This window comes from Bos javanicus, chromosome 1 (assembly GCF_032452875.1).
Source record: "Bos javanicus breed banteng chromosome 1, ARS-OSU_banteng_1.0, whole genome shotgun sequence".
Classification (NCBI taxonomy): Eukaryota; Metazoa; Chordata; class Mammalia; order Artiodactyla; family Bovidae; genus Bos; species Bos javanicus.
The window spans coordinates 126,499,550-126,520,794 of NC_083868.1; the positions used below are offsets into that span (position 1 = coordinate 126,499,550).

Below are 21,245 nucleotides of genomic sequence, written 5' to 3' on the forward strand. Positions count from 1 at the left end.
ATCCCGATAAAAGGAATGAGGCTTCTCAAAGAAAAGCCTGAATACAGGGCTGGGGCAGAATAAGTTCAAGATGAGCCTAGAACCTCTAGTTATGTGGGAAAGCAAGGAAGTATTCACAAGAGTGATGAGAGCATATCACATAAACACAGGAACCAGGTTGAAGAGCCTCCGACTGGCCAAATGTGGGACTGTTTAAGTACTAAACTAATCAAGTACATGTTAATTATAAATCATTAGGAATGCATGATTCCATAGTGATAAGAAATAGATAAATGAATGGGAAGGGGAAGAGTTTTTGCTTCTAGTATTATTTAAAGGGTAATTGTGGAGGGAGTGAGGGAGTTAGAAAACCAGAGGGAGTTGGAAAACCACCGTTTAACACGCATTGTGATTCAGGTTGGATCAGGCAACAGTCATTGGAAGATAAATCTAAAGGGAGCCTTTGATCCAGGAACAAGATATTTTCATGGTCTTAGAAAATGTCTCCCCATAGGTTGTTAATTTCATTTCAGGGAAAACAAAAAACTATCATTGTACAGTTAAGAAGTTGAGCAACATCTTGATTTTATGATTAATATTAATATCATTGAGGGACAGATGAATATTCTGTACCTCCAGACAGGATAGTCTACAAAGGACATATTTTCTGTGCACTCTTCTGGCTGAGAATATATAACATTAACCTAATCACAAAAAAGCACTAGAAAACTCCAAATTGTAGAACTTTTTTTTAAAACACAGGGTGGAGAGGGAGGAATGAAATAGATTCTTTGAAAGGTTAGTGTATAAAAGACAGGCACTCTGGGTAAATTCTAGATTAAAGGAGGCTAAAGAGATATGACAACAAAATGCAGTATCTGATCCTTGCTTGGTCCTGTGGTAGAGGGAGAAAAGAGTTTTCTATAAATATAGTCATTTTTAGGTCAACAGACAAAATTGATATACAGGCAATAAATTAAAGTATTTGTCATAAGTTTATGTACTTAATAACTATACTATGGTAATATAATAAAATATCCTTCTTTTTATTTACCAAAATGTTTAGTGGTTACAGATACGATATATATAATACACTCTCAGAAATTTCCAAAAAATAATTATGTACATGTAAATACATACATGGTGAAAGTGTTAGTCGCTTAGTTATGTCCAACTCTGCAACCCGTTGGACTGTATGTATCCTGCAGGCTCCTTTGTCCATGGAATTCTCCAGGCAAGAATACTGGAGTGATTTGCCATTCCCTTCTCTAGGGGATCTTCCTGATCCAAGGGTCTCCTGCATTGCAGGCAGATTCCCTACCATGAGCCACCATGGAAGCCCATATATGATATATATAATATATACCCTCAGAAATTTCCAAAAAGTAATTATGCGTATGTAAATACACACATGGGGCTTCCCAACGACTCAGCAATAAAGAATCCTCCTGCCAAGCAGGAGACACGGGTTCTATTCCTGGGTCAGGAAGATCCCCTGGAGAAGGAAATGGCAAACCACTCCAGTATTCTGGCCTTGGAAATCCCATGGACAAAGGAGCCTGGTTGGGCTATAGTCCTTGGGGGTCACAAAGAGTTGGACACAACTTAGTGACTGAGTATGGAATCACACAAATACACATAGAGCACAAACGTTAGTAAAGTGCTGATAATAGGTGAATCTGGGTAAATGTTCTTGGACTTGTTTTTATTTTTGCAACTTTTTGGTAGTTTGAACTTACTTGCAAATTGAAGTTAGTTTTTTTTTTTTTTTTTAAAGACTGGTTAACAACTGGTTAAAGCAAAGTACAGTGACTCAAATTTATAATATAAGCTCATTGACTTACAAGTTCCAAGAAAATTTCCACTATCCACCTTGTTTTACTGTATTGCAGAAATAATAAACACTGTTCAAATAAGTAGAAAAATAAGTAAATAAAATGTAATGAAAGAGACTCAAATATATTGTGACTTTTTTTTTTTTCCTCTAAGGTTCAGGATTCAGGGGATGTGATTACAGAAGGCAGAATTCGTGTGGTTTTCAGCATTCCATGTGAACCCAATCTTGATGCTTTAATACAAAACCAGCATGTGAGTATAATAGTCCATATTGTTTAATTTAGAATTAACTTTTAAAATGTTAGAAGGACATTTTTGGTACCTCCTTTAAGTTATTGCAAATATTTTATTTAACACTGATTAAATTCTCTCACAGTTGCCTCTAGTATTATTTAAAAATAAGTATGGCATCTGTGCTCAAAACTTCATGCAGATCTTTGGGAGGGAAAAAAACAGATCTTTGGGAGGCAAATCCTATTATTAATCTGTAATAGTTGTTATGGGTTATTTTGTTCAAGCTTGTAAGTGGCACATTGATTAGTATACCTTCTGGGAATAGACAGGTTTTTTAAAGCCTTTCATAATTAAAGCCTGAACTTTCAGTTACAAGTGACAAATGACCTTCTTGCAAAGGTTATGCATCTCTATTCAGCTAAAGATGAACAGTCCCTGGAGAAAATTAGAAACTTCACTTAAGTTCATGACATTCTTTTATTTTTCACTTTTAAAATAAGGTGGTAATCCTGATATCTATCATTTGTTCATACTGATTGATTAGATAATTAACTTGACTGAAATTAATTCACATTTAGCCAGCTGTTGCTACTTATATTTTATTTTCACTAGTGGTAAAATCTAAAATTTTATTTCCTGTGAAATGAATTTAAGGCATTAGTTATTAGCATACACGTGAGGAACCTTTATGGAGAGCAGAGAAGGCCCTAAAATCTTGCCACAGGGTCTCTTTTGGAGAAATAATGCAGAAGTCAGGAAATCAGGAAAGTGAACCTTTAAATGAAGAAGCTGGAGCTTTGTTTGGGAGTCAGTGGAGGTAGAAGAACTTGTGTTGCTTCATCCTTGGCTTTTTCTAGATCTGAAACAGCCTGCCCAGTTCTAAGGGGACAATGTTGCTAGGAATGCCCTCTCCAGTATATTTTCTTTCTTTAACTTTCACTCAAACCTTCTTTCTCTACTGCTTATTTTACATATACTAGGATATTTGTGGTGATTTAATTAATTTTAACCATACTATAACCCAGTATTTTTCAAAAGGAGTACTAATTATTTTCTGAGTGGGTCAACTGTGTGTTAAAGAGGACTGCCCTGTATATGGCAGGACAGTTGGCATCCTTGGTCCCTGGACACTAAGTACTTGTAGGCTGTGTCATTTATTGTTTTCAAATGCTTATTCAAAAAGCAGTACTATCTGTGATAGAGAACTACTGCCTTAATTCTTCCTTTCTATTCTGGAAAGCATTACTTGATTTGTTTGTGTTATTTCTAAATCTGATAATGATTTTGATGGAAAAATTGTGTTGCATTCTTTACTAGCATATTAATGTATTGTGATAGTGACATTATGGGGCTTCCCTAGTAGCTCAGTTGGTAAAGAATCTGCCTGCAATGCAGGAGACCCTCGTTCGATTCCTGGGTCGGGAAGATCTGCTGGAGAAGGGATAGGCTACCCACTCCAGTATTCTTGGACTTCCCTGGTGGCTCAGCTGGTTAAGAATCCACCTACCATGCAGGAGACCTGGGTTCAATCTCTGGGTTGTGACGATCCCCTGGAGAACGGAAGGGTTACTCACTCCAGTATTCTGGCCTAGAGAATTCCAAGGATTGTATAGTCCATGGGGTCACAAAGAGGCAGACACAACTGAGTGACTTTAAGAAAAAAAGTGACTCTATGTCTCAAGTGCCTAAAGAATTTGTTCATTTAGGGATCATTATAGATATGATCATTAAAAAAAAAAATGGTGGAAAATAATTCCTTACAAATCTCTGGAAATTTTGCTTTACTTTTGATAAACTATCCTTATATTCCCATGAAATAAGAATATAAAATAATTATATAATTTATTAATAAATATAGCATTTATTGTATTTATATATTCATTTATAAGAATATAGTATATGAAATCTATATAAAATAAGTATGTGTGTATTATTGTACACATGATATTAGTAGTATATGATAGCTTACCCTTGTTGGTACTGAATGTGTGAGTAATTTGCTTCCTGGGGTTAAAAATTAAATGGTCTGATACTTTTTTTTAATTTGACTATCTTCATAGTTTCTTCCCCTAAATACATAAAATTTCATTGACTGAATTATATTAACGATGCTATTATGAGCCTCTACATGTTATTTTCGTATGATAATTAACAATTAGGAGAAATAAATATTACATATATCCACGTATGAAGGGCACTCAGTTTTGCTCAGTAGCAACTATTTTGATGACATACTCATGTTTTAATTCAATGTTGTAATTATCAAGACCTCATTTTGTCCCAGGTACTCTACCAGGTCCTTTTTAGAATATGAAAAGTAATTTTTTAAAACTAGTTCTCATCTATAGAACTTGCCATTTAGTACTTACAGTAGAGTTTTTGTCTTGAGACAGTTTCACAGACTGTGTGATTTCCTCCCCCTTTCATTCATCCTTGGGAATCCTGTCCTTTAAGGATAGAAAAGAGTAGAAAAATTCTACCTATAAATCCTCTTTAAAAAAAGTTGGGGGTGAGGTGGGGTGGGAAAATAGGTCACTTTTTTAAAAATCTTTTCATTGCCACAATCCAAAATGTTAGTGATGTCTTGATTGTCTCCAGATTTTAAAGGTAAAGATATACTGCTTTAATTCTTTGTGTTTCCATAATTGACTTTTTTGTTTTTATATTTAAAGAAATATTCTATAAAGTACAACCCAGGATATGTGTTGGCCAGTCGCCTTGGAGTGAGTGGATACCTTGTTTCAAGGTTTACAGGAAGTATTTTTATTGGAAGAGGATCTAGGAGAAAGTAAGTTTATGTTAGAGAAATTTACTTAAAGTGGCAGAAAAAAATAAATGATAAAAATAAAATGGTTAATATTTCAGTAATTATTTTCTCTTATTGCTTTGAATTTTCCTTAAAAATTACGTATAAATCCTCTGATGGTGGTCTTTCATCTAAATGGCACATGCTGTAGGTGGTTGGAAAGACAGTTATTATTTTTAGCAGCTAACAAATTGAACCTTGAAAAAAGGTATCAGAAGGTGTGTGTGAATCTCATAATATATTTCCCTGAATTTTCTTGTTTCATTCTCCTCTCTAATTATATAATCTGTTTATATGCTTTGTTAACTTGGGTTTTGAAGCCTTTCCTCTAGTTTTTCTACTTCTACTACTTTGGAAATAACCATGATAACTAAAATATAGAAAACTTTTCTAAAAATTGAAAGCAAAGCTTTGTATTCTTTGAACAAAATTTTAAAACTTTTGTGTGTATGTGTGTGTGTGGTTTAAATTCAGCCCTCATGGAGACCATAAAGCAAATGTGGGTTTGAATCTCAAATTCAACAAAAAAAATGAGGAGGTACCTGGATATACTAAGAAAGTTGGAAACGAATGGATGTATTCATCTGCAGCAGAACAACTTCTTGCAGAGTACTTGGAGAGGTAAGTTCCTGTGGCAGGATCCTACTAGACATCCAAAAACGTAGGAATGTGATAAGGATTTTGCCTTCCTGATAAGGAAAGTGTTTCCTTTAGTAAAACATAATACATATAAATTAACTTAAAGTCATGGAGTGTTATAGACATTAACTAAAACAGAGTGGGAAAATACTGTACTTAAATTATTCACAGTGAAAAAGGATAATGAGACTGGCCCTCCCTTTAATTAAAAATTTCTTAAACTTACTGTCATAAATTTTTCTCTAGTCTAAATGTCTGTGTCAGTAGTAATAAAATTGGTATGTATAAATACAACGACCCTTGGCATAGTGAATTTTCTTAAAACTCCAGCTGGACAGTCGACTATTATCCTAAATTATTGATTTTTATTACTGAAATAGTCTGAAAAATCAACAGGTCTCAACTCCTCATTATAAAAGTGAGAAACCTGAGTACCAGGATTTACTGAGTTTACTCAGTGTCAAAGATTTACAGGAAATATCTCTTATTTCTATTAAATGATTGAATGTTCTCTCCATTGCTTCACTGGTTTCTAACTCTCTCATATTTGAGAATCATTAGTTTTCTAGGGCTGCTTTGCCAAAGTACACAAACTGCATGGCTTAAAATGACAGGAATTTATTGTCTCACAGTTCTGGAGACCAGAGTCCAAAATCAAGGTGTTGATAGGGCCATACGTCCCCTGGAGGTGCTAGGGAAGGAACTGTCCATGCCTCCCTCCTAGCTTCTTGTAGCCTCATAAGTTTTGTTCCTTAGCCTATAGCTGTATTACCCCAGTCCTCCATCTTCACATGGTTTTTCTCCCTATGTGTCTTAATATCATCTTTTTCTTTTAATTTTATTGGAGTATAGTTGATTTAAAGCATTGTCTTTCAGATATACAAAAAGGGATTCAGTTATATTAAAACATATATATATTCATTCCTTTTTTACATTCTTTTCCCTTACAGGTTATCACAGAATATTGAATAGTGTTCCTTGTGCTTTATAATATGTCCTTGTTGGTTATGCATGCGTGCTGAATCACTTGAGTTGTATCCAACTCTATGCGACCCTATGAACTGTAGCCCGCCAGTCTCCTCTGTCCTTGTTGGTTATCTGTCTTATATATGGTAGTGTATGTGTGTTCATCCCAAGCTCCTGATTTATCCCTGTCCCCCACGTTTCCCCTTTGGTAATCATAAGTTTGTTTGTGAAAGTCTGTTTCTGTTTTGTACATTTGTATACTGTACAAATATATAAGTTCATTTGTCTCTTTTTTTTTGAATTAGATTCCACATATGAGTGATATCATATTTGTCTTTCTCTGTACTATTTCACTTAGTATGATAATCTAGGTCCATTCATGTTGCTGTAAATGGCATTATTTCATACCTTTTTATGGCTGAGTAATATTCCATTGAATATATGCATACATCTTCTTTAACCATTCTTCTGCTGATGGACATTTCCGTTGCTTCTATGTCTTGGCTATTGTAAATAATAGTGCTGTGGTGAACATTGGGGTGCATTTATCTTTTTGGATTATGTTTTTCTCAAGATACTGGCCCAGGAGTGAGATTGCTGGATCAGATAGTCATTCTATTTTTAGTCTTTCATGGAACCTCCATACTATTCACCATAGTGGTTGTATCAATTTATATTCCCACCATCAGTGTAGGAGGGTTCCCCTTTCTGCACACTTTATCTAGCACTATTGAACGTATTTTCATGTACCTTTTGGCCATCTGTGTTTCTTCTTTGGAGAAATGTATATATTTCTCATAGATCTGCCCATTTTTTTATTGAGTTGTTTGTTTTTCTAACATACAGCTATGTGACCTTTTTGTGTATTTTAGAGATTAATCCTTTGTCAGTCACTTTGTTTGCAAATATTTTCTCCCATTCTTTGAGTTATCTTTTTGTTTTGTTTATGGTTTCCTTTGATGCATATCATCTTTCCTTTGTTTGTGTCTACCTCTTCGTCCTTTTATAAGGACACTGGTCATATTGGATTAGGGCTTATCCTAATGACAGGAAGCAATAGCTAGAACTGGACATGGAACAACAGACTGGTTCCAAATAGGAAAAAGAGTGCGTCAAGGCTGTATATTGTCACCCTGCTTAGTTAACTTATATGCAGAGTACATCATGAGAAACGCTGGGCTGGAAGAAACACAAGCTGGAATCAAGATTGCTGGGAGAAATATCAATAACCTCAGATATGCAGATGACACCACCCTTATGGCAGAAAGTGAAGAGGAACTAAAGAGCCTCTTGATGAAAGTAAAAGAGGAGAGTGAAAAAGTTGGCTTAAAGCTCAACATTCAGAAAACGAAGATCATGGCATCTGGTCCCATCACTTCATGGGAAATAGATGGGGAAACAGTAGAAACAGTGGTTGGCCTTATTTTTTTTGGCTCCAAAATCACTGCAGATGGTGATTGCAGCCATGAAATTAAAAGACGCTTACTCCTTGGAAGGAAAGTTATGACCAACCTAGATAGCATATTCAAAAGCAGAGACATTACTTTGCCAACAAAGTTCCGTCTAGTCAAGGCTATGGTTTTTCCAGTGGTCCTGTATGGATGTGAGAGTTGGACTGTGAAGAAAGCTGAGCGCCGAAGACTTGATGCTTTTGAACTGTGGTGTTGGAGAAGACTCTTGCTAGTCCCTTGGACTGCAAGGAGATCCAACCAGTTCATTCTAAAGGAGATCAGTCCTGGGTGTTCATTTTAAGGACTGATGCTAAAGCTGAAACCCAGTACTTTGGCCACCTCATGCGAAGAGTTGACTCATTGGAAAAGACTCTGATGCTGGGAGGGATTGGGGGCAGGAGAAGAAGGGGACGACAGAGAATGAGATGGCTGGATGGCATCACCGACTCGATGGACATGAATTTGAGTGAACTCCGGAAGTTAGTGATGGACAGGGAGGCCTGGCGTGCTGTGATTCATGGGGTCACAAAGAGTTGGACATGACTGAGCAACTGAACTGAACTGAACTGAATGACATTTAGTTTGATTACTTCTTTTAGAACCCTATTCCCTGTATTCAGTATCCTGTGATAAACCATAATGGGAATGAATATAAAAATGTGTTTATAACTAAGTCACTTTGCAGCGGAGATTGCTACAACATTGTAAATCAACTATACTTCAATTTTTTAAAAAGCATAAAAAAAATAGAGAACAGATTTGTGATTTCCAAGGGGGAAGAGGGAGGGAGAGCAATGGATTGGGAGTTTGGGGTTGGTAGATGCAAACTATTACATTTAGAATGCATAAACAACAAGGTCCTAATAGCACAGGGAACTATATTCATATCCTGTGATAAACCATAATGGAAAAGAATATACAAAATAATGTGTATATATATATATTTTTAACTGAATAATTTTGCTGTGTAGCAGAGACTGTTACAACATTGTAAATCAACTGTACTTCAGTTTTTTTAAAAAGACATTTTAAAAAAAACGTATTTCACAGTAAAGTCACATTCTGAGGTACTAGGAGTTGAAACTTCATCTGTTATTTGAGAGGGATGGAGGGGATTCATTTCAACCCCAAATTACCATCTGAAAATTTAGATTATTTCTTCTATTTACCTCCATATTTCTTTTAAAATGTCATATTTAGCCTGCTTTTCCTTGACTTTTCATCTTGATATATGCAGGTAGCTTCCTGAGAAAGCTTGTATGTCTGGACATTTCTTCAAACCTCCCTGATTCTTCACTGATAGCTCACCTGGGTCTAGAGTCCTAGATTGGAGATTCTCTTCTTTCAGAATTTGAAAAGCACTGCTCCATTTTCTTGTTTCCTTTGCTGTCAAGAAGTCTTGTGCCATTCTGATTCTGAATCTTTATGGATGATCTATTTTCATTTTCTGAAAACTTTCTAGAATGTTCCATTACCAAAGCTGTTTAATAATGCTATGGTGTGTCATTTTTCTTTCATATTGCTGTTCAGCCCTTTCAGACTTGAAACTGTGCCCTTCTATTCCAAAAAACTTTCTCGTATTATTTATTTGATGATTTCCTTGTCACCATTTTGTTATTTTCTTTCCAAGATTCCTTTTGATAGATGTTAGACCTACAGGATTAATTCTCCTCTAATTTTCTTATCTCTTCTTATCCATTTTCTGTATTGTTATACTCCTGTTCTACTCTGTGGGAGATTTCTTCACCTTTAACTGATACTATTTTTTATTTTTATTTAACCATTTTTAATTTCTAAAAGAGTGTCCTCATTCTCTGACATTCCTTATTTATAGAATCTTTTTCTTATAATAAATGAAATATCTTTTATTATCTAATGATAGCAATCTAGATTTTCTTCTGTTCTCAGTATTTTCTTTTTTCTACAGATTGCTTTTCTTTTTTTTTCTTTTCTGTTTGATTTGATCTCTCCTTTCATGTTAGAGTTTTCAGATTTGGGGTGGGAAGGGGAGTGTTGTTTGTTTATTTTGAGGCTTTTTTTTTTTCTTTTGGCGTGGTAGTTCTTTAGTGTCTTACCGTATTTTAGTGTGCAGTGTTAAAAAACTGATTGGAAATTTAATGTGCTTCAGTAAGGCTTGTCCAGTGGGACTGGGCTATTTTGGCAGAGCATCTCGAAATATCACTACCTATATGTATATCTTTTCTGGTGGGCTGAGTAATTTTCCCAGAAATGTGTTCTCCAGTGTTTTGCTTGGAGGACAGATGTGGAGAACAAAACAAACTTCGAGTGTTCTGGAAATTAATCAGAGGAATAGGGTCTCATTACATAGTGGATTCTGTAGTACCCCTCCAGATGCCTCTTCAGAATTAAAAATCTATTCCCTGCGCAGCAGGAATGCTGCTGTCTCTCAGCCCTCAGCAGTAAGACCTCTGTAGAAATTGCCTGGCAGAAGAGAACTGCCTCACCTACAGTTACATCCCTTTCCCGCAATAGCCTCATGTCCAGTACCCCATCAACAAGGAGATATGTTTAAAAAAATAAACAAATAAAGTGATATAAAGGCTCAGCCAGCCTGATTGTCCCACTTCAGAATAAGTCTGGGGAGCCATCCTGGTTTGAGATCTCTGTGCTGCTGGCCAAGGAGTTCATTAAGAATGAACCACAGCCCAACTTCTACATGTGCCCGGTTCTGCTTCCTTCACAGGTGTTGTTTTCACAGCCCACACTAATAAACTTCCTCCATGTTTATCTCCATCTCAGGGACTGCTTCTTAAAGATGTTATACTTCCTACCCTGCTTCCTAGTGTAGAGTAGTTATACTTTCACTGATGCCCTGTTTTCAGTAGAGCACCTAGCCTCTCCTCCTCATGCCCTTCGCATCCAGTTTCCTGTGCCTGCAATACACAAGGTTTGAGCAGCCCCTGTTCAACTTCTCCGAAAATAAACTACAGGATTTACACTGAGGTAGAGGTGACTGCCTAACTGTTTATTATACAAAATTTTCAACTAAAAGCCTCATAAACCTCACCCTATAGTGGGGCATTAAAACATACAGAGGTCATATCTCCTGAGCTTTTTCAGACTTCCACATTTCGCATCAACTTGGTTCTTGTTGACTTCCCACTCTGGTGGCTTAGCGTACAGCTTATTCCCATCTGTCAAATCATTTCACACTTATCTATTCAGTTTTCAGTTTCTAAAGTTTTGTTAACTCACATATGCTATCAGATTCTCTGCTTCATTCTTCATCTGTCTTCTAGGTCCATGCCCTTTTTTATCCTTTACTATTGTTTTCGTGGGCTGGGAAAGAAACAAAAATAAGCACATATATTCTGTCTGGTATTTATATTTAGAAGTACTGCTACACTGTTCAGGGAGCAATGGAATTTTGAAGAATATCAGAAGAAATTTTTAATGGATTTTCATTCGTTCTCTTGTGAAGTGCTCTAGCTTTATTGTGAATCTGTACATATTATTTTATATACTTATCACCTGTCATTATAGTCCAAGAAGGATAGAATCAGTGACTGGAGTTTATAAGTATTGTAATAGTTTATTATATTTATGAATTGTCATTTCTCCATCGTCTTTTTATGAGGGCCTGGGAATACTTTCAATCTTTTAGTCTCTATCCCTTATGTGTATATAGTAATCAGTTCTCAATATATTTAATATATCCCCTTAAGACCCAGAATTATTTGATCAGAAGTTTTTATGAAATTTGCCATGTGTATTTTTAAACTCAGTGTTGTCATTTGTTTCTTTGGCTAGAGCTCCAGAGCTATTCAGTTACATAGCCAAAAATAGCCAAGAGGATGTGTTCTATGAAGATGACATTTGGCCTGGAGAAAATGAGAACGGGTAAGCAAAAGTTACGAGATTCATCGCCTCGGAGTTTAGTGGTTCCACTTTTAAGTGTAGTTGATTTCTCAAGAATTTATATTACTTTTTGGGGGGAAAATTTTGTATTGTTTTGTTCTTGCTTTAAGATCTTAAAATGATTTTTTCTTTCATTTATATCAGTAAAGTACTTTTAAACCAATTTTTGTGTTTTTTTAAAATAACTGAGAAGTAACATGTCCATATTTACATTAGATTTATAATTAGCCCTAATTAAGTATAGTGATTAATTAAATATTTTATATCATTTATAAGTCACAGCCTTCAGAAAGTGTATATCAAGCTTTTTATATAAGTCCTCAGGAAGTTTTAATTAATGTGAAAAATTATTGTTTTTAATACAGTGCTGAGAAAGTTCAAGAAATTATTACTTGGCTAAAGGGACATCCTGTCAGTACTTTGTCTCGGTCTTCTTGTGATTTACAAATTCTGGATGCAGCTATTGTTGAGAAAATTGAAGAAGAAATTGAAAAGTGCAAGGTATAATTTTCAATAATGAAGATTACTGATGAGATTTAAAGTTAAATGAACTATTTGTTATCCTATAAATAATTTGTTTCAGTCAAATAAAGCATATATTTAGTGATTCTAAATTATATCAAATTATTCTATAATTTTAAAAAGTATTCCAGCCTTTTATAGTGTCCATCAAGTTTGTCTACATAAATATAAATGTATGTCAATATAAGAAAGCCCATAGCATTTAAATTTTTATGTCCTTGTAGTGTTTCTGAGGGCTTCCCTGATATCTCAGTTGGTAAAGAATCTACCTGCAATGCAGGAGATTCCAGTTCGATTCCTGGGTCAAGAAAATCCACTGGAGAAAGAATAGGCTGCCCACTCCAGTATTCTTGGGCTTCCCTTGTGGCTCAGCTGGTAAAGAATCCGCCTGCAATGCGGGAGACCTAGGTTCAATCTCTGTGTTGGGAAAATTCCCTGGAGAAGGGAAAGGCTACCCACTGTAGTATTCTGGCCTGGAGAATTCCATGGACTGTTTCTGATTTTAAGAATTAATATTTTATGAGTCTAGTCAATAAAAAGTTTGTGATTGAGAAATAAGGTTAATTCTCAGTTCTTTCCTATTCTAAGTTCTTTAAAGATACAATTCATTTTTATTTTAATTATTTGCCCTTTGGCTGCACCGGGTCTTTGTTGCTGTGCATGGGCTTTCTCTAGTCCCTGCGAGTGGGGCTACTCTTGGTTGCAGTGCACTGGCTTCTCATTGTGGTGGCTTCTCTTGTTGTGGAGCACAAGCTCTAGGTACTTGGCTTCAGTAGTTGCAGCACTTGAGCTCAGTAGTTATAGAACATAATGCCTAGGTCCATGGCATGTGGAATCGTCCTGAACCAGGGATTGAACCCATGTTCTCGTCATTGGCAGGTGGATTCCTATCCACTGTGCCACTGGGGAAGTTCCCATCTTTTTATAAAACGTGAAAATTACACTTATTTCACTTTTACAGAATCACTCCTAAAATATACTTTCCCACTGATAAACTCATTCAACTACTGTGTATTTTTGAAACTCCACTTAAATTATCTGTTTTTTATGTCTTGATTTTAAAAAGTAATAACCTTCTGTGTAGGCTTAACTGTTTTTGTCTATTTTGATTCTCTGTCTTGATGAAATAGAAAATGGGCTAATTATGTTCCTTTTCTAAGCTTACAATTTTATTTTTCACACATTTGCCTTTTTATTAAAATAATGTTGCTTTGCTCACACAGTGCTCTCTTGTTTGAACTAATAGCAGAGCCTAAGTTAAGAACTGGGTCTCAAGCCCTGGTCCCCCATCCATCTTTCAATACTTAAAACCTTAGGCAAGATAGTTAACCTTTCCATGCCTGCATTTCCTGACTGGTAAAATAAGAATAAAATAATTCCATCTCATATAGTCCTCAAAAAAAAAATTAACTGCATTAATACATATAAACTCCTTCTAATAATGCCTGGCTATTACTGATGCTTAATAATACTTAGCTGTTATTATTTGAATTCTTTTATCACATGCTGAAGAGCTGTGAATACAGCCTGGAAAATCACCACTAGATGACTCTTAAAAAAAAAAATGTAAGGCTTGAAGCCAAGAATTTGATATTTTGAAAGGTTAATGATATTCAGTTGAAGATAGAAAATCTGCATTTCTTTTTAATAATTGTCTTTCAATGTAAAGTCTATTTGTCCAGCATTACTTTTTAAATGAGTTTTCCACTTAACAAAAAGTTTATATCTTTTAAGTACCCAAATTTTATCTGAACCCATTTGGATGCAGAGCACTGTAAAATGTTTTACACATTCTCCCCTTATTTTGCAAACTGATGATGCACATGCAAAGTTGTAGTCTGTCATTTTGATGATAGCATTTAAAAAATGTGTGTACATATAGATAAGACAGGATTTTTTTTTAACCTATTAATGAGTCAAGGTTGAGAAGTTATGAGTGATTTTTTTTCCCTTTTTGGTTTTATAGTGTTATTAGGTAAAGAAGGAGAAAAACTAAAAAATGAACATAACATTCTGAATATAATTTAAACTTTTCTTTTTAATGCAGGGTCATGATTAAAAGTATCCATAGTTTTCTTATTGGACAGTGGTTCCCAAACTCAGCTAATTATCAAAATTACTGGAGAAGTATTTTTAAAAACACACAGTCTGGATTCCACCTTCAGAGCAGTACTTCTTAAACTTGATGTCCAAATGAATCACTGGAGGATCTTGTTAAAATACAGGTTCTGATTCAGTAGCTCTCAGATGCGGAGAAAGAAATGGCAACCCACTCCAGTGTTCTTGCCTGGAGAATCCCAGGGACAGGGGAGCCTGGTGGGCTGCCGTCTATGGGGTTGCACAGAGTCGGACATGACCGAAGCAACTTAGCAGCAGCAGCAGCTCTCAGATGAGCAGCTCTTGATGTTCTGCATTTCTAACAAGCTCCCAAGTGATCACACTTTGAGTAGTTATTCCCCATAACTTTTTATTCAGTAGCTATGGATTAGGACCTATAGTGAAAATACCCTTGTTTGTTAATTTGCCTCATAATCAGGTTTGAATGCCATATTTTCTCATCAGTGCTGTACTTTTATTGATAGTAATAATGTCTAGGGATGTGTTAAGCATATGGGTTGTATTTTCATATGCATTCTTCCAGGCACAGTTCTTTTAAACTACTTTAAATTTCTTCTCATATCTTTCTTTCTTGCTGTTTTCAGTAGGCGCCAGTTGTACCTTATTAGTACTTCTGGTCTGCCTTGGGCTGAAAACTTGTCAGTAAGACCGTCATTTTTTATCTTATTAAAATTTTTTCTATATGTCTTATATGTCAACAAAAAAGTTTTACTTTAAAAAGATTCAAGAATTAATTTATTCATCCTTGCTTGCATCTAAAGAAAGTCATATAGTCTTAAAATTACTCATTTCTTCTGGCTTTTTAAAATTTAGGCATGTGCAAATACGAGATAATAATTTTTAATTTTAAAAATATTTTTAAATTTTTCTTTCCTCAGCAAAGAAAGAATAATAAGAAAGTTCGAGTGACAGTGAAGCCCCATTTGCTATACAGAGTAAGTTTCCTGTCAAAGAATTCTAAGTTGTTGTTTTGCTTTGAAAGTACAGAAGGAACAAAATGTTTTCAGTATATTAGTAGAAAAAATTTTAAATGAGAGTCGATAATTATATTTACATCTTTCTTTTCAGCCTTTGGAACAGCAACATGGGGTTATTCCTGATCGGGATGCAGAATTTCGTCTCTTTGACCGTGTTGTAAATGTGAGAGAGAACTTTTCTGTTCCAGTTGGCCTTCGGGGCACCATCATAGGAATTAAAGGGGGTAATAACTCAATACTTGATATGTCTCCATCTGCATTTATACTGTATGTCTTATATACAAGCAGAAAGCAACTGTAAATCAGGAAAAACACTAAATCCTTTTATGTTTTAGTTAATTATTTTCCCAGCTTTAGTTTTCAGAGGAAATTGTCCTTTTCCGTCTGTGTAATCATCTGGGAAGTGATTAAAAAGATGTGAAAGTTGGAGAAGGACTGCTGAAAATTGGTAGCTTATGTGTAACACATTAAAATTATCTAAATGCTTAGTGAGAATACATACATATGTTTTCATGAAACTAAGACAAACATTTCGTTAGGTTTCATCTAACCGTGTCCAGGGCTTTGCCTTAATTGTCCTTGTAGTCACTTGATTTCTGCAGAGAAATAAACAAACATGATGTATGTGCTTATTTACAGTTAAGAGATTTACATGTTAATTTTAATTTTATGAGTACAACTAGATTGTGTATATAAAACAATTCTATCAATCCATTGTGCAACAATGTACATATAGTTAACACTGTAGTACTATACACTTAAAAATTGTTACAACCATAAATTTTATGTTGTGTTTTTTACCAAAAAAAAAGGAAAAATGAGTATAGAAAGAAAAGGGAAGAATTAGCTAAGAATCTAAAAATTCTTCAAAGGGATGCCTGGAGTGAGAAGCTTTGCAATACAGATTCTAAAACTAGTCAACCCAACACAAAGGAACACATCGGGTACCTAGAGGCTAGGACACCGGCAGCACTGTCCTTCCATATCCCAGGCACCCAATCTTGGTCTCACTGTCCAGAAAGATGGAAGAGCAGACAGGCCATGAGCCTAAGAGAATTGCTTATTTATTGGCAACAGTGTGCTGGGCACTTTTACATTTAACCCTCCCGTCCACCTGAGAAGTAGATATTATTCTTTTTTTATTTAATTATTTTTGGCTGTGCTGGGTCTTTGTTGCCGTGTGGGCTTTTCTCTAGTTGTGGCAAGTGGGGGCTACTCTCTGGTTGTGGTGCGTGGGCTTCTTATTGAGGTGGCTTTTCTTGTTGTGGAGCACCAGTTCTAGGTGCTTGGGCTTCAGTAGTTGCAGCACATGGGCTCAGTAGTTGTGGCTCTCCAGCTCTAGAGCACAGGCTCAATAGTTGTGCATGGCCTAGTTGCTCTGAGGCATGTGGGATCTTCCTGGATCAGGGATCAAACCCATGTCTTCTGCGTTGGCAGGCGACTTCTTTACCAATGAGCACTAGGGAAGTCCTGATACTGTGTCATCTAAGAGTTCAAGTGACTTGCCCAAGTTTACACAAATAAGTGACAGAGCTGGGATTTGAACTCCTTCCCCTGATTCTTTTCTGACTTTGAGTGCTAGTTCTCTGTATTTTGCACATCTTCTTGGGGTCTACCTCTAAAAGAGAATTTTCTTCTCTGATTCTTCTTTGAATTTTTTAGATGTGTTTTTTGGTGCTTAAAACAACGACAAGACAGTCAACTAGGTTAACAAACCCAGGCTAAGTATGGTAAGGGTCACATGCATGTCATGAAGCAACCCTCCTTCTGCTGTCTGCCCGGCCTCACGCATTGGCAGTTCAAATTCTGAGCTTAGTGGAGTCTACTCTGATTAGGTTGTCCTGAGAAGGCCTTAGTTCTGATAACAGAAGTTTCCTTTCTTCTGACAACCCCAGTCAGTAATAGTGACCAGTTGGAATTTTGTCTAGAGAAGAATTTTAAAGCTGTATCTGTCTACACTGAGTGGAAAAAGCATTGTCATTTATTAAACATATATCCCATGGACATAGAATATAAAGGGGAATATTTATCTTACTGCCTTCACCTGATGCCTCATCTCCATAGAATTCTCCACTAAAGGGGGTGAACAATCCTTTGGTCAATAATCTTTTCAGTAAGTGGCTCCTCCCTAAGACAAGAAAAGGAACCTAAAAAGTAGATCTTAAACCTTCACAGAAGAGACTCTTGCCTCTCATTGAGCCCCACTTTCTTGGGTTTAGATTTTAGGTAAAAGTGTCAGATGAAAGATAAAGCTGCTGGGAGAGAATGAGTAAGCTCTGCAGGCCTGGTTCCAATTGGACAATGAAAGACTGAGAATGAGGGAAATATCCCCCACATCTACCCTGGGTTAACACAGTATCAGATATGGTATTAGTCAGGGTTCTCCAGAGAAACAAAACCAAGGGAATGGAAAGGGTGGGGGTAGAGGTGGGAAGAGAGAGAGATTCTGTTCTGAAGTTATGTGATAGACTCTGATTAATTTGGGCTTAGAATTCAAATGTTATTATAGCTAATGATTTCACTTTACCTTGGAACTTTGGTAAATTTAAACTTTCCAGTTTTATCCTATCATCCTCTCTGCCAATGGAGAAGGCAATGGCACCCCACTCCAGTACTCTTACCTGGAAAATCCTATGGACGGAAGAGCCTGGTAGGCTGCAGTCCATGGGGTCGCTAAGAGTCGGACGTGACTGAGCAACTTCACTTTCACTTTTCACTTTCATACATTGGAGAAGGAAATGGCAACCCACTCCAGTGTTCTTGCCTGGAGAATCCCAGGGACAGGGGAGCCTGGTGGGCTGCCGTCTATGGGGTCGCACAGAGTCGGACACGACTGAAGTGGCTTAGCCTCTCTGCCAAATTTATTCTTCTCTGCTCGTCTTTAAGGTTTATTGTACCATAGTCTTTCTCACATGTCTCATGTCTCAATCATGACATCCATTATCTACCAAGTCATCTCCTGCCAGAACCTTGGAGTCATCTTTGCCATCTCCAGTCTTTTTATCTACACAGGTCACAAACTCCTGCCAGTTCTATCTAGTAATATATCCTTTGTCTCCATTCTCTTTCCCTCATTACTGCCATGTCTTCAAATCTCCGTTTCCTTTGTCTAACTGTAAAACCTTCTAAACTACAAATTCCAGAGTTCTCTCTTTTATTAACTCTCTTTTTGTGAATAATTTCCAACATATAAAAAACAGATAAAAATATAATTAATTCTCACAGCATCTAATTTAAAATAGTATTATTTTTCTTTAAGATAATACAAGTAAGGGAATCTGTGAGCTTATCTTCTTTTCATTTGCATCTGTATTGATAGTTGTAATGCTTCTAATACTCCAAAAACTCACATTCTATTTTTTTTAATCATATGATTTTTCAATCTCTCTTTTTTAAACAGCTAATAGAGAAGCTGATGTACTATTTGAAGTATTATTTGATGAAGAATTTCCTGGAGGCTTAACAATAAGGTTTGTATTTCCAGATGATAATTACACTTCGAAAATATGTCCATATGGCCAATGACTTTACATTACTTGCTTTTTTGTCCACAATTTCAGTTCCTAGTACATATGAGACTCATACTTGTAATAGGGTTGTAACACTGAATAAGACAGACATGGTTTCTACCCTTACAGAGCTTTCACTTTAGTAAGGGATATAACTAACTTACTAAAAATAGTAATTTTTTAATTAAAATGTGACAAATGCTGGGAAGAAGTATTAATAGTTCAGGTGTCTATAATAGAGTGTGATCTGAGCATTCTAGAAAGGCTTTCTTAAAGTGATGTTTAAAACGGGACATGAAGACTAGGTACTGAAAGAGTAGAAACAGGTGGTCAGAAAAACAGAATAGCATATGCAGCAGAGGACATTTTCACTCATTTAAAAGACTAAAAGAACGCAGGTGTGTCAGCCTCAGCAGCCATGTAAGATTAGAGTAAGGGAAAAGAACAAGGACCACACTGTGCAGGAACTGGTAACCTGCTTTCAGCACATGCTAAGGATTGTGGTATCTTGGCCTTTATCCTTAAAGCAGTGTGAAGCTATCAAAATCAGAGATGTGACATGATCAGACTGCATTTTTTTAATGGTTGAATAACTTGAGGAATAGAAACATTCTTTGAATTAAGAGACATGATAACTCTTTGTCATTTGATTTAGTGAAATTGTAGATGCTCAGGCTAGGTTGGAATGGTTTGAGGAGTGAACAGCCAGTGGGGTAAAGGAGACAAGAAACAGCTGACCCTTGAGAAGTTTGACCTTGAAGGGGAGAAAAGATAACTGGCAGTTAGGATAACTGGCAAAGGAGAAAATGAAAGATACACCTATTTGAATGCAGAGTTCCAGAGAATAGCAAGGAGAGATAAGAAAGACCTCCTTGGTGATCGGTGCAAAGAAATAGAGGAAAACAATAGAATGGGAAAGACTAGAGATCTCTTCAAGAAAATTAGAGATACCAAGGGAAATTTCATGCAAAGTTGGGCTCAATAAAGGACAGAAATGGTATGGACCTGACAGAAGCAGAAGATATTTAGATGAGGTGGCAAATACGACCCAGCAATCCCACTTCTGGGCATACACACCGAGGAAACCAGAATTGAAAGAGACACGGGTACTCCAGTGTTCATCACAGCACTGCTTACAATAGCTAGGACATGGAAGCAGCCCAGATGTCCATCGGCAGATGAATGGATAAAAAAGCTGTGGTACATATACACAATGGAATGTTACTCAGCCATTAAAAAGAATGCATTTGAATCGGTCCTAATGAGGTGGATGAAACTGGAGCCTATTATACAGAGTGAAGTAAGTCAGAAAGAAAAACACCAATATAGTGTACTAATGCATATATATGGAATTTAGAAAGATGGTAATCATGACACTATATGCGAGACAGCAAAAGAGACACAGATGTAGAGAACAGTCTTTTAGACTGTGGGAGAAGGCGAGGGCGGGATGATTAGTGAGGGCAGCATTGAAACATGTATATTATCATATGTGAAGCAGATCGCCGGTCCAGGTTTTGATGCATGAGACAGGATGCTCACGGCTGGTGCGCTGGGATGACCCTGGGGGATGGGATGGGGAGGGAGGTGGGAGAGGCATTCTGGATGGGGAACACATGTGCGCCTGTGGCTGATTCATGTCGATATAGGGCAAAAACCACTATAATATTGTAAAGTAATTAGCCTTCAATTAAAATAAATTAATTTTTTAAAAAAAGAAGAGATGGCAAGAATACACAGAAGAACTATACAAAAAAGATCTTCACAACCCAGATAATCATGATGGTGTGATCACTCACCTAGAGCCAGGCATCATGTGAAGTCAAGTGGGCCTTAGGAAGCATCACTGCGAACAAAGGTAGAGGCAGTGATGAAATTCCATCTGAGCTATTTCAAATCCTAATGCTGTAAAGGTGCTGCACTCAGTATGCCAGCAAATTTGGAAAACTCAGCAGTGGCCATGGGACTGGAAAAGGTCAGTTTTCATTCTAATCCCAAAGAGAGGCAATGCCAAAGAATGCTCAGACCTCTGCACAATTTCACTCATCTCACACGCTAGCAAAGTAATGCTCAAAATTCTCCAAGCCAGGCTTCAACAGTACGTGAACTGTGAACTCCAGATGTTCAAGCTGGTTTTAGAAAAGGCAAAGGACAGAGATCAAATTGCCAACATCCACTGGATCATCAAAAAAACAAGCGAGTTCCAGAAAAACATCTATTTCTGCTTTATTGACTATGCCAAAGCCTTTGACTGTGTGGATCACAGCAAACTATGGAAAATTCTGAAAGAGATGGGAATACCAGACCACCTGACCTGCCTCTTAAGAAA

The 21,245-nt window shown here is 36.5% G+C and overlaps 1 protein-coding gene across 4 annotated transcripts in view; it reads left to right on the plus strand.

Annotated features, from left to right (window-relative positions):
* The window catches only part of XRN1 (5'-3' exoribonuclease 1), a 113,033-nt gene that overhangs the window by 52,396 nt on the left and 39,392 nt on the right, over window positions 1–21,245 (plus strand). For all 4 annotated transcript variants that reach the window (XM_061419614.1, XM_061419637.1, XM_061419625.1 and 1 more), the window contains 8 exons: window positions 1,969–2,067; window positions 4,722–4,837; window positions 5,330–5,476; window positions 11,683–11,772; window positions 12,156–12,291; window positions 15,309–15,365; window positions 15,499–15,631; window positions 18,808–18,877. In XM_061419614.1, coding sequence (XP_061275598.1) covers window positions 1,969–2,067; window positions 4,722–4,837; window positions 5,330–5,476; window positions 11,683–11,772; window positions 12,156–12,291; window positions 15,309–15,365; window positions 15,499–15,631; window positions 18,808–18,877 — 848 coding nt within the window. The remainder of the gene's footprint in view (window positions 1–1,968; window positions 2,068–4,721; window positions 4,838–5,329; window positions 5,477–11,682; window positions 11,773–12,155; window positions 12,292–15,308; window positions 15,366–15,498; window positions 15,632–18,807; window positions 18,878–21,245) is intronic.